Source organism: Equus quagga, chromosome 8, assembly GCF_021613505.1.
Source record: "Equus quagga isolate Etosha38 chromosome 8, UCLA_HA_Equagga_1.0, whole genome shotgun sequence".
In the NCBI taxonomy this organism is placed as follows: domain Eukaryota; kingdom Metazoa; phylum Chordata; class Mammalia; order Perissodactyla; family Equidae; genus Equus; species Equus quagga.
This window is the reverse complement of record NC_060274.1, coordinates 21931526-21945734: the sequence shown is the minus strand read 5'-3', so window position 1 is coordinate 21945734 and position 14209 is coordinate 21931526. Positions and strand designations below refer to the sequence as shown.

At 37.9% G+C, this 14209-nt stretch overlaps 1 protein-coding gene across 4 annotated transcripts in view; it reads left to right on the top strand.

Annotated features, from left to right (window-relative positions):
- PHACTR2 (phosphatase and actin regulator 2) overlaps positions 1-11788 on the top strand; it is a 124230-nt gene extending 112442 nt beyond the window's left edge. For all 4 annotated transcript variants that reach the window (XM_046669374.1, XM_046669373.1, XM_046669372.1 and 1 more), the window contains one exon: positions 5094-11788. In XM_046669374.1, the coding sequence (XP_046525330.1) occupies positions 5094-5109 (16 nt within the window). In that variant the 3' untranslated portion in view covers positions 5110-11788. The remainder of the gene's footprint in view (positions 1-5093) is intronic.
- Positions 11789-14209: the final 2421 nt, after the last annotated feature.

Genomic DNA, 14209 nt, shown 5'->3' with positions numbered 1-14209 from the left:
CAACAGGATCATTGCTTTTGGAAAGAGATCACCATGGCCAAGAAAAGCCACTTTCCTTTCCATAGTAAATGGAATTTCTACAAAATAATCCTCTTAATTATAGAGACAAATTGTGTGAAGGGTCAAATTTTACTTAAAAAGTAAACTTTAAAATGGTTACAGCTGAGTGGTAAAATTATGGGTAATTGTAATCTTCTTCTGTTTTCCAAAAAATTTTTTGTGTCAGTACATATCAGATTTATAATCAAGAGAGAATATTACTTTAAAACAATAAGCTTTGAATTTTGTAAGTAGGAACGCTTTTTAGCATGCGTAAAGTAGTACTTTCATATTTTATTAGCTTATAAATTATTGGCTTATTATGTTAAACAAAGAATGATTGAATTGACACTCAAAATGGGCCTCAAGAGATCATTGGCATGATGTTAAGTGGAAAAAGCAGGATACTGACTAAAGCTATCTTTAGCAGTGGTGTGTTTTATTTAAAATTCATATGCATAGAAAAAAAGATTAGGAAATGACATGAAAAACTCATAATGCTTTGTTATAGAGTGTGGCTATAGTTTTTTTTTTCCTCTACTTTTCAATTTTCTTAATGTGGTTGTGTTGAAAAACTATGTGTGTGTGTATTTAAAGCAATTATCTCATTTTCTACCGTCTTGAGGTATTACTCTCCTCTGTGGATTTCCAGATAAAGTAAATCACTGTTTCAGGATTTCTGTATATATCAAATAGGGAAGTATAGGAAATAATATTTCAGATTTGTGCATCATTTTATGTTTTATCTCATCTGAACGAATTTACAGGAAAGTGAGTAAATTTTTATATGTTAATTTGTAGAGGAACCATCTTTATGGAAAAGAATGATCTTTACCTGAATTCCATGACTTAAAAATAGCTTTTTCCCCTATGCACTCCCTCTCAACAGTATGAAAATAAGAAAAAAGTTATTGCAGTTTTAACAAGAAGAAGAAAATATAGACAACTTCAAATTTGAGTCTCAGCGAAGTTCTGAGAAAAGGGTGGACGGAAAGCTTGAGTATCCTTAGGGTGCAGTAAATCTATTTATTGCTCCATCAGCTCGAAGCCTAAAGCCAAACTGTCATTCTGTCAGATAGTCAGGCTTCTCAGGGGATGAAGCTGAACCTCTTACAGTTCAAAATGAATGCAAACTGCTGAGCACTAACGAACCTAAGAACAATTTGCATTTTCAGTAACTCTAACCATAAAATTTTAGAGCTGAATTTGAAGATGCCTAATTTAAACAGGATATAAATGTCCTTTTCTAACTGGATAGTGCAAGAAAATATATGGGTTTTTTTTTTGCCAGATCTGGGCAGTCCATGCGAAGAGGTTGTGTATCTGACCCCGGGCTTTGTCAGCGTGTTATTACATCCACAATGTTGGTTGCTCATCTTCTTCTCTGAGCTGGCCTTTGAAGCTGTGCTGATGACCTGACCTTGCAAAGCAATGCAGTCGGTGGAAGTCACTCTCTAATGGGATCCATGAGCAAATAGTGTCTGCAGGGGAAAAAATCTTACAGTGTCCCACTAATTTTTGGAAATTAAAAGCATGACACTTTCCAGGAAGATGCTGGGCTTTAGAAGGTTCTAAATCGCTCCTGGTCCACTGACTACCCACTTTCTTGCCCAGCCCAATTCTTAATTTACCTTCTTCATCCCACAGACATTACTAAAGGGAAGAGAAAGGCTCTCCCGTCAGGTTCCCTCACGCTTGTCCTTTGATTCCAGGATCAAATGAAGAGTAGGACATTATGGAATGTTTGGTGCGTGAAGTCCAGCAAATTTGGAGAGGCCTAAAATATTGCTAAATTAGATGAGTTTGTATTTAATTCCTAGAGAAGATGAACCTAACAAAGAGGGACCTTTGGTAGCGCACGGTGTGAAGATCCTGCAGGTACAATCTATTAGTCTGTATTGTCAGGGTCCCCAGGGTCCCCCGTGTGGTGTGGATAGTTGTCATGTGTCCTACCCAGAGAGAGGCAGTGCTGCTCGTTTCAACCCCAAGAATATCACTGGACTTGGTTTGCTGGTAATTGCAAAACGTTTGTGCTGAGCCTGTTCTCATCCAGTTCCCTTTGTGGAAAAAGGCAGGTGTTTTTGAGACAACTCTAGCCATAAAAGTGTAGCTGGGGGATGTGGAACAAGACCTTTCTCTGGTCAAAACTGATCAAAACTAACTGACAGATGTAGAAATCCACCTGATCACCTTTTGCATGCCATTCTACCCAGAGGGTACCAAAAAACCCTCTGAAGGAAAGTATGAATGAAGGCATATTTTTGTCTCATAGTCTAGTGTAGGTTAGGAACACAGAGTCTGGAGCCTGGAGTCTCCCCCCAACCAGCTCTCTGCCTTAGGTCCATGACTTAGCATCCCTGTGCCTCAGTTTCCACATCTGTACAAAAGGGATACAGGAGTACCTACCTCATAAGATTGCTTTGAGTATGAAATGAGTATTAAATGCCTCTCTTTCTTTCACATTTTATAGGAAACATTTGATTTAAGAGGTTTTCAATTACTCTTTTGAAATATTTTTACAGACTTTTCATACTCTTCTTCAGATTATGGTTGATTCTTCCTAGGAAGCTTGATGGAATGTCCTATCAGATGGGTTATCATAGATTAGAATACATTTAATTGTAATTAATTTTAGGGGTCTCATGTTTGGGCTCTTCAGTTAGATAGAATTATGTATAGAAAGAATTATCAGATAGCTTTCTAAGTGCCCCTGTATATGTTCAGATGTTTGTGCATTCAACAAGTATTTATTAACACCTAGGGCAACCAGACTCTGTTCTGGACCTTGGGAATTTAGAATGTGATAGATAAGGTCCTCATTGTCACATGGTTATGTTCTAATGAGGGAGACAAACCATTAGCAAGTAAACAAATAAACACGATCATTTCAGATGTGCCAAGTGCTATAAGGAAAGTGTACCAGGATGCAATGAGAGGGACAAGGGTGAGTACAGATAGGATGGCCAGGAAGCAGGGGTCTCTTGAGGAAGTAAAACTTATTCTGTGATTTAAATGAAAAGAGGAAGCTATCCATATGCTGTTGGGAGAGAGGAAAACATTCCACTCCCAAAGAGGGTCAGTTAATGTAGAGGGAAGAGCTAGTGCAAAGGGCCTGAGGTGGGAAAGAATTGTGCATGGTCAAAGGGCAGAAAGAAGGCCCAGGAGACTGGAATGGCCATATTGCCTCCATTTAACAAATGTAGAGCCTGGGAGGTCACACACCTGCCCAAGGTTATGGTCAGGGGTAGAGTTAAGAATTGAACTCAGAGTGGATACATGCTCCTGTGACACATGTCACAATATTTTGGAAAGCTTGGTATATCTTATTTTTATTTTGACTTTTGGAAAATCACACATGCAGAAGGAGTGTAACAAGCCCCATGCATCCATCACACAGCTTCTCCAGTTATCAGCTTATGGCCAGTCTTGCTTCATCTGTTCTTATGTCTTTAATTTTCCATTTTTTAATGCTTTGATTCCACACAGCAACATTTATCAACTAGTACCATGTTACAGATAGTGCATTCTATGAGTATATAAAAGTGCGAAGCACAGTCTTTCCTCAGTGTCTCACGATCTAAGAGCAGAGGCCGCCTATACAAAGATTATATCCTGTGACAAATAATTGGTGTAAACCAAATGTTATGTGAACACGGAGGAGAAGGGAATTAATGCTTCCTTGAGAGGTGGAGAAAAGGGAGTTTGGGGAACTCACAGAATGAGGTTATAGGAAGTGGAGATGGAAAGAAGACAAGGACAAAGGAAAGAACATGAGCTCAAAAGTGGAGAGCATTTTGGGACAAATGATGGGAACTTAGAGCATTTAGTAGTGATGGAGATACAGCTTGAAACATGGGTTGGCCCACATCCTGAAAGGTCTCAATCACCACTCTAAGAAATTTAAATTTTATTTTGCAGGGAATGGAGAACAATACAATGTTAATAACAAAGAACTGGAATCATTGGATCTATATTTTATGATGATAATGCTAGTGACAGTGTGGAGTAATAGATTTGATCGCCAAATCTATGAACCTGGGACAGGGAAACTAATGAGGAGACTGGTTTTCTAGGGCAGCTGAACATTAGATTATACAAGACAGATGAAATGCCAAATTGAGTTCCGTAAATGTAGAATCACAGAAGTAGGCTGACAGGTAGATAAGGCTCAATGGAGAAGATGGTTCTTGACCTTGATCTTGAGTATGAAAACACAGGTGGAAAATAAAGGCAGGGGATTGCAGTTATTAAGGTACAGAAGGTTCAAAAGCACAGGGCTACAAAAACCCAAGGAATGTTCCAGAACTCACTGGGGGGATATGAAACTTACTACTGGCCAGTATGCTGTTAAAGTAGTGTCAGCAAAAGGTGATGAGGGCTTTGACAAATTCAAAGACAGGCAGTCGAGGCAGGGCTTGGTGACTGCTTGGGATATGGAGGGTGAAGGAGAAAATGAGCTGCAAATCTGAGGTTTCTAGACTAAAAATATTTTAAAAGGTAGACCGTTTAACAAGATAGAAAGCACAAGAGCACGTTTACAAGAAAAGATAATTTGTATAGTTACGCACATACTTGTGTGTTGCCTGTGGAACATTTGGAAGGAAAAACCCGGCAGGCATTTGGAAATTCAGGTGTAGGAAGTAGATTTGGAGTCATGAGCGGAGGTGATGAGAGGCTGAAGCTAAGGAAATAGTGACTATTTGCTGATATTTTCCTTTTATAACTACAAACCAGGTGAAACCAAATCCTTTATGAAACATCTCCCTCTGCTCAGTTTAGGTCAGAGCATGACCTTCAAGAAGAATGACGTTTTGTGTGTTGATTGCTGTGTGTCCTGGATGCTAGCGCCAGAACCTCGTGTATAGGGGCCGTCTCTCCTTCCAACATAACATTTATGATAGTATTCTGTTACAACAGGAGTTTGTGACAGTCATTCAGTTGGAGGGTGACCAGAGCTGCTTTTAATTATGAACGTTCCCATACCTTTTTCAGTTCACCCAATGCAGAGTGTGCTTCTGTACTATAACTCACAGCATTCCTGTTTCTTATTTCAGGTTTCATCGTCCGTAATGAAATGCAAGACCCTTTGAAAACATAGACTGATCATCTTTGGGGGAAGCCTTGCTTTCTGAAAACCTGATATTGCACTGGGATTTGAATGTGTGTGTTTCCATTGGACTTCTGGTGAAAGAAGTGTGTGAAAAGTGCTCCTCACCTGGACAGCCCAGCTGGGGCCACGAGCAAAGGGAGGGGCGCGGCAACCCTGCCGTCCAGCACGAGTATTGCTGGTGAGGGACACCATGGTGGCACCAGTTGTTCTTCATCAGGAGTGTTCATCAAAGAGAACGAGCAGAAGACAATCGCTGGCTCCGTTACCAGAAAGCCACATTTTAGCGTGCGGGTAAAAGAGAAATGGGGAATGGAATTGCTGGGCCCTGGAAAGGGGTGGGGATTGAAAATCAGAACAAAAGAAAAATATTTCATTATGTTAATGAAGAAAAGAGAGAATTGAAGCATAAATGTATTTTTGAAGTAGGCTTTTGGTAGCTGAGAACTTATTGATGGATTTGGGAATCTAGTGACCCAGCATGGATTCCTGAAAGACCTGATCCTAGAACAATACTATGTTGGTACAGTATAGTACCATTATTTTATGTTGTGCCAGTGAATCTAATTGCCAGAAAGAAGTCTGTTTTCATGCATCTTTTTCTTAAATGCAAGAGGCTTTTACTGACTCTTAACAAGCATGCTTACCCAAATTTTGTTGCATGCTTTAAGTAGCATAGCTATAAACACTTCACGTTTTTTTTTATACTTCTACCTAATGTACCAACCTTCCACAAGGATAACAGACTGGGAATAAAGTCAGATGTAAGGTGACCCTATAAATCTGTAGCAAGCTTTAGAAATAAATCTTTTGGCCTTTCCCTAGCTCGATTATCTCCAAAGTGAAAACAACCACTCTTGAGCTAAGGAAGATAATATCGACAATCACTGTACCTTTAAAACAAATCCCAATCCAAAGTTAAAGCTTAAGCAAAATGCAAGTGTTCTGCCAGCCGTTAGCTCTGAGTGGGAATGCAAAGGACTACTTATTTTTAGTGCTGCGTTAAGTTGGATTGCTGCTATTAAAAAAATAAAGCTCTTGGATCAAAAAAATACTCACCCAAAGGCTTAAAAGACCACAGGAAATTTCTGCTAAGTTGCAAGTGAGGAGACCCTCGTTTTGTATTTTAAGAGTCTGCTGATTGCGTCCGTAAATACAGCATTGACGTTCAGTGCAAAAGTCAGTGGGGTTCCGGTTATGGAAGGTTTCCTGGTGAGCCTACAGTCAGTACTGTTTACTTTGAGACCCTCTGTTGCTATCTTGCTATTTTCCATGGAGTCATGGGCACAGCGTGGCTTCTGCTCCCAAATACATATGACCCTATGTAAATACAACCTTGCATTTAATTGTTCTTTCATGATTGTTTTGTGCCCCTTTTATTAAAAACACATGAGATGTATAATAACAAGATAAGACCTAAATAGACTATTTTATTCTCAGAGCTTGGACTAAAATTTTCTGAAATGATGCTGATTTATAATATGGAAGACTAATTTTTTATTTCAACCAAAAAAGCAAGCATTTAATCTGGTGGATAAATGTGGATCCTGCCATTCATTTATATTTTAAAGAACCACTTGAAATTGGATGATTTTGCTTAAAAATAAAAAATTTTAGCCTCAATTGGCCCATTACAGAAAGCCAGGACCATTTTCTAACTAAGAAAAGTAACCAGCATTGTTTCACCTCTTGCTGCACTCAACTATGTGTATTAATAAAATAGACCTAGATTTCTGCACTGTTGTTATTTCATTAATAGGACAAGGACATGTTTTTGCTTTGAAAAAATTTTCTGGAAACCCAAATGTCTTTCTCTGGCTGAAGTTTTGTCCATTTCATAGTGTTTAAATCCAGCCATACATATTAACTTTATTCCAATTTTTTGTCGGTCACCCTTTTCCTTATTATATCTTATTATCATTTTAGAGTCTTGGGAAAAGTACCAATGAATTTAATGTTATTTTAATTTTATATACTTGTAATCATTAAACATTGTCTTAATTTCTAATCACAGACCTCTATAAAAATGGTAAATATAAGACATTATCACCATTTTATCACTCAAGGTGCATGTCATAGAAAGTCTCTATTTGGTTGATAAAAGGAAGAATTTTTTCCCACTTGTGGTGGATGTGATGCAGTTCTTATTCGATACATTGAGATGCACCCAGTACAGAAATGAGAATCTGGTACCTCAATATAGTGTTTCCTTGGTATGAGATGTCAGATTTGTGAACTACCCACGCTTTATCTTTGTAACTGATTGACACGTTTAGAGAAAAGTTCAAAAGTCAGAGAGAAGTTAAAAAGTCAAAAAAAATTAACCACCGCTAGTTTAATATTTAAGAATTGGACCCACCAATTATTTCATTAGACTGATTCTTTAAAGAAAAAGCTGTGGAAAGAATCGAAGGATTATGAGCTAAGCCGTATTTTGCAGAATAAGGCTCTATTTTAATAGCTAATTTTAAAAGGCAGAAACGATGCCTGTTCACACCAACAGCCCATCCAGAAGTTCTTGCCTGGCCGCCCTAAAAGAATGCACAGGTGTGGACCACTCGCCAATGCTGGCCCAGTTCCAGCATTTCTGCAATCCAGCCCATCAGCTGCAATTCTATAAAGAAAATAAGTGTGTGTGTGAATTGGGTGGTTGTAACACCCCACCAAGTTTTCCCTATTTCAACATAGAGGAAGTGAGTGGGTTTTCCTGAGTCCCCAGGATGTGATTAAGGAAGAAAACAAACCCATCTCCAGGAAGGTCCCAGGCAGGAAAGAACTAGACAGACTCTAAAACCCAGACTGCCTATTTTCATCTTTCTTAAAGTAGAGATAAGGAACATTAACATTAAGGTGGTAAGAAGACGCTGTGGCTTTATCAGCATCCTCGTGGTCATTATCAGCCAGTCTGCAAAATTAGTTCTTGGGTGACCAGCGTTAATTTAAGGCAGCCCTGCCTGATAATTTCCTGTGGTTGTAAAATGTCTTGCATTTCTTATGTTTGACATAGTTTACCTTTATGTTAATTCCTTCAATTATTTAAATGAAATCTATACTATTCAGAGAACAATTTTGGGTATTTGAATAGCTATTTTAAATACAGGAAAAAGCAAACTCATCTGTCTCTGATTTATCCAGAAAAACTGACTTCCTGGTTTCATTTTGTGTCCTTTATTAGCATAGTAATTGTAGTTAACTTATCTTTCTCTCATGTTAGTAAATATATTCTGTTAGTAGAAATTTCTGAAATGTAAGTGAATATCTATTTAAGGAAGTTGGGGAATCGCATACACCCTTCAAAAATCATCAGGTGTTGAAAACAAGAGATTCCTTAAAACCTTAAAGAAAACCTTAAAACTCATATTTGGGTTTTACACCCTGTAATTAATTCAGTGCCGCCTTGGTACTTTTTAAAAAACGCAGCAGCTTACACTTGAAAGAGGAAAAAAAATCAGCATTAACACTGCATGTCCTGTTATGTACCACATTTTAACACATAACAAACATGGTATTTATTCTTAGTAGAATCAGAAAGATGCGACTTTCAAAAGTTATACTGTATTCACATTAGAAAAAGGAAGTCTTGTCTACCACGCAGTAGTATGTCCGTATTTAAACAGAGAAAGCTTTCTTTTCCTCCTTTCTTGCTCAGAAATTTCCTCAGTTTGTTATTTCTTGTGATCCCAGCAGAACATTTCACACAGAGTCAGAAATCCTGCTCAGAGCAAGTGAGATGGAATCACTGGTACAAGATACATGTTTATGTCATTTCATCACTGTGGTAGCTTAGGCATTCCTGAATTCCAGTCACGTTATTAAGTCTAACCTGACTAGGAAAAGTATATACTTTGAGATGAGAATCAATTTCTTCACGTCATTAGAATATGTTGTGAGCACCAAGGAACCACTAAGATGCAATTTATTTACAAAGTTGTCCCTTGGCCTGTTGAAATAGCTTCACTATTCCACTGTTACACTATTGAGTATTTGCTCTTTACTTATTGGTAGGATATATTACATCGTTTTACTTAGCAAAGCAGAATGAACTTCTAGAACTGGATTATGTCCTAGAGGGGAATGCAATGGCAAAAGTAATCATCAAATTAATAGGACCGTCTTTCTGAGAGAAAGCACATCTCCAGATAGTTCAAACCCAAGTTCCCAAGAGGCGCCTGAGGCTCTATTATAATTTGGCAGTGACCAACAGGCAGTGGCAACAAGGGTTGAATACTCCCAAACCATTCTCTCTCTCTTTTTTTTTTTTTTTGTAATCATTAAGCTTAAGCTGTGTATGGAAATGGGAACTACCATTAGCATTTCTAGAAAACAACAGAAACATAGTCCACTTATGCTTTTTCAAAGACAGGGTCATCCCACATTAAGAAATGCCATTGTAAATGCAATAAGATTTCTGGCAAAAAAAAAAAAACAAAAGAATTCTGTGGCAGCTCTTTCCACCAAAAGCCAACCCTGTGGGCACAGATCATTTTAGCCGTGCTAGGATTTGCTGCACAAAAATGTCATTTAGCTTGTCGCATTGCTAGCACAGCAACATGTATGAGCAAAGCACCGTTGATCAGTGTTTCTCAGTGGGGATGCTGTTGGCATTGGGAGCTGTGCGTTCTTTGTTGTACAGAAATGTCCGACACGTTGCAAGGTGTTTAATATCCTAGGTCCCTGCTGACTATACGCCAAGAGCGTGCCAAGGCTTTGTAAAAACCAAAAGTAAAAAATTCTCCCCTGTGATCAAATGCTCTCCGAGGAGGATAGGACCACCTCCCCACCTCCCTTGCCTACCAATGTCTACTGCAATTTGAGGACACACCGGAAAAAGTTCCTATCTCTAAACATCGGCTCGACTGCCTTGTCTTTCTTTGGGCCCTGAATTGTTTCCTCCCGCTTCACTTTTCAAGACTTCTGTTTTGATGCAGCTTTAATTTGCCGGTGCTTCAGGGAGCAGGTTGCTGGGCAGCCTTGGCCGTTCTGGTGGGCACCATCACTTGGTTAGTCCCTGTAAGTACTTAAAGGAGAGATTTCACATGAGGCAGACTTTTCTCTTTTTTTAAGCCTCACAATTATACTTCGGAAGTACACTGTTGGTCATAATCCTTGTCAGTCTTATGAGGATTGTTGCATGGCTTAACCACAAGCACAGCGACTAACGACCCACATAAAAAAACCTGTGGTCTGTGAAAATCACCCTTAGACCTCACCTGGTAAACTGCATCCCATGAGTTCCAGAACAGTTGCCTGTTTATCCTATGAAGGAAGCATTTAATCCACAAGCAAATACTTAAATTCTCCCTGTAGAAATATAGTCATGTGGTTCATCTGCCCTGAGATTTGTGAAAACTGAATTATAAAGGAAATGTGGATTAACTGGATTGCGTGCATATTGTTCATTCTTGAATGAAGGTCATACACAAAGCAAGATGAGTTTTACCTAGGTGAAACATTATTAAACTATAGTAACAATACATAAACGTACTTACTCTCTTTGTTGCTCTTTGTCAAGAAAACTGAATGGTAAATATGTCTTGAAATGATTTGGAAGAATTGTGGCTAATAGAATGGAATTAATTTAGCCACTGTAGTTTTTTAAAATATTAAAATTTCTAAATATCTTTTTTGAGACAGAGCAATTCAAAGTTGAAAAGGTGATTATATTGTGAACTTTTAGATGGTGCTTAAGAATTCTTATCTTGTTAAATATCGGTATATATTTTTTAAGAATAAATTGAAGGGAGTAAATGAAGCAGAATGCCACTCCACCCTCAGGTCAATTTTATGGTATATTAAAATGCCAATAGTATTTGTGCCACTTGCGAGTTTTGGGGGCTTTTCCCTTACTGCATGCTTTTCTTATAGTTTGACTGTATCATTACATTGCTTAGAGAGCTTCCACAAGGAGAAGTCGCTATTGCAATGCTAACTAGTGTTTGAAGACTATCTGAATGAATCTAGGATCAAACCACTTTCATTACTTAAAATGTAGGCACTAATTTTTATTTTTATTTTTTTAAATATTCTATGGCTTAGAAATGTGCCAATGTGCTCAAAATATTCTGTACCGATTTCACCAGACTGAGTACCTACCAAAAACTCAAACTAGTCATTATTTTTTTCTGTGTAAGAGTGATTCTTAAATAAAGAACCATAGGCGTTCTTTCGTTATTTCAATCTTTGGTGAAAGTGATAAGAATGGTAAGCTGTGATCATTATCAGACTGAATGATTTCTGATTTCCAGTGAGTGATCTAATTCTCCGTGTTACACAGGTATAATATCTGTGAGTGTGAATAACTGGAACTGTACTCTGATTGACATGACAGTTTCTCTCTTTGTTGTTCTTGGCCTGTACTGTGTTATAGTGTGTGGGTATAAATATCTACAAGTATACACACCTATGTACATGTATTCCACTATTGTAACCTGAAAGAAAGACTATGTATTATCTTTTTTTATTCCGTACTGGTGTTTGTGTTATTTAAAAAGCAAAATTATGCTCTATTTAGTTGTATAATATTATCGGATACTTTACCGTGCACAATTCCAAGTGCCTTAGAACATTGTTTAGCTTTCTTAAATATATATAAATGCATATATGTATAAAATTGGGAAAAGTTACCTCAATAAAATCATTGGGAAATTCCCAGCTTTAGTTTGTTCCAATTTCTATTGTATTCAGACCGTTCTCATCTTTTAAAATTAAAAGCTCACAGAGCCCTCACCTGTAAAGCAAGAATAAGACACCTTTTCTGATTGACTGTTACTTCAACCCCCAACTTAAATTTTTTTGTATGTAAGGCCTCACTTTTTATTTAAAATATCTGTCTAAAGAATTGCTGCTTTAAACAGCAACTTACAGTATGTTTTAAAACTTCCTGTCTTTTTATATTTGAGGATATTTGAGGTTGATGTTTTTATTGACATTAGAATATGTAAAAATAAAAGTCCCCTTAGGGTTTATAATATAGAAAATAAACAAACTTCCTCATTAAGCTTACTATTTAATGTATTATAAGCAAGGAGAGAGGTCGAGAATACATTTTGACCAGAAAAGGAATTGGAATATACTTTTCATGTTTTCCAACAGTGGTTACAAATTGTAACTTAGCTTCCCTCAACCCCAGGATAGGGGCAAAGACATGAGAAGAAAGTTGAAAAGCAGTTTGAGTACCATTATCCTAGACAGAAGACATGTAGGAGAGAAGATTGGGGCCAAAAAATTTAAAGAACACACAATTACTCGGGACCAGCACCAAATGAAAGAATCGAAGTACGTAGTATAAAGGATCTGAAAGTTACCAGAAATTGAGGGAAGGCAAAAGGATTAGGACCCGGGGGAGCTGACAAGTTGGGTCAAGATGCCAACTAACAGATTCCCACAATGTGGCCCTGATCTGAGGCAAAGCACGTTTCCCTGACAAATCCCAGACTCTGGAGGCCCTAGCTTCAGGAGGTGGCCGTCCTGTGCAGCAGCGAAGTCAGGTGAATAACTACACCCAGCTGAGAAGAGGACAGTGGCTCACCTTCATCAAGCACTGCTTGGAAGTCAGGCAGAGGTCCAAGTGTTTAACAAGCAGCTTCTGTTTAATCCAACAACATCTCAGTGAGGTGCGTATGAATATTATCATCATTCCCATTTTACATTCAGGTGAGTAAACTGAAGCCCACTTGCCCCAAGTTGCACAATAAGACTGAAACAAAGACCAGAGACTAATTTCAGCTAGTATACCAAGCATACTGCTGTTATCATTTAATGTTCTAGGGAAGAATTTGTGCTGCAATGGAAAATGATGCATTTCTTAGACAAGCACACCCTTCCTATTCTGACTTCTTGTGGACTTTGCATCGTTCCTTTCCTTTGAGCTATCTTACAACTTTGTAAGTTGTGGAAGGCTGACGGTAACATAGAATAATTCTTGTCTCTAGACATGTACATAAATTCTGTCCAGTGGGGGTTCCGCTGTCTTCCCTAGGTCACTAGAGAAGCCAGTTTTGTCTCCGTCTGCACATTCTTCTCCATTTGCCTGTTCTATAAATGCTCCTGTTCTTTGGCTCGTCCTCTGAACGAACGGTAACATCTTACTGGTTCCCTCATCAATAATATATATATATTTGTATGTGAGTCATGATTTTATCATTAAAAAAATTATTCTTTAACAATATTTATTGAACCAGATTATATTAGTATCTAACCTGTCTCCTCTTTGGTTTTTATTTCTAAGTATCTTTACTTTTTTATACACCAAATGAAATAGTTCAAATCTTCACTGCAGACATATAAACAATGAAGAAGTATCTAAAAGGAACTGGAAGCTCCCTGCGACCCCAGCTCCTCACGGAGAACTGCTGTGGGCAGTGTGGCGCATGGTCAACTAAATATTTTTCTATGCTTGTGCTATGATATTTCTGTGTAAAATGTTTTTCTACTTAATAATTTTTTAACGAAAATTACCATCTACCATGATGTTTTGCAATCTTTTTTTTTCTGACTTAATAAGTGGCTGGCTATGTCGATCTCCTCTTCCACAACAGACGATGGTATGAATGTTGGGGTTTTTTCAGTTAATCCCTTACTAATGGAATTTTAAGTGTTTTATTTTTCCCTATTACAAACAGTGCTACAGTGAACATCCTGGTACATCCGTCTTTTGTTGTTGTTATTAAGGTAAAATTGGGATATAACGTTATGTAGATTTCAGGCGTACAACATTACAATTTGATATTTGTATACACTACAAAGTGATCACCACCTTAAGTCCAGTTACCATCTATCACCATACAATTGATCCCCTTCACCCATTTCAGCCTGTCCCCAATCTCCTTCCCCTCTGGTAACCACCATTTTGTTCTCTATTTCTATAAGTTTGTTTCTATTTTGTCTTGTTTGTTCATTTATTTTGTTTTTTTAGATTCCACGTACACATGAAATGAGATGAGATTTGTCTTTCTCTGTCTGACATTTCACTCAGCATAATACTCTCAAGTTCCATTCATGTTGTCACAAACTGCAAGATTTCCTTCTTTTTTATGGCTGGATAGCATTCCATTGCATATGTAT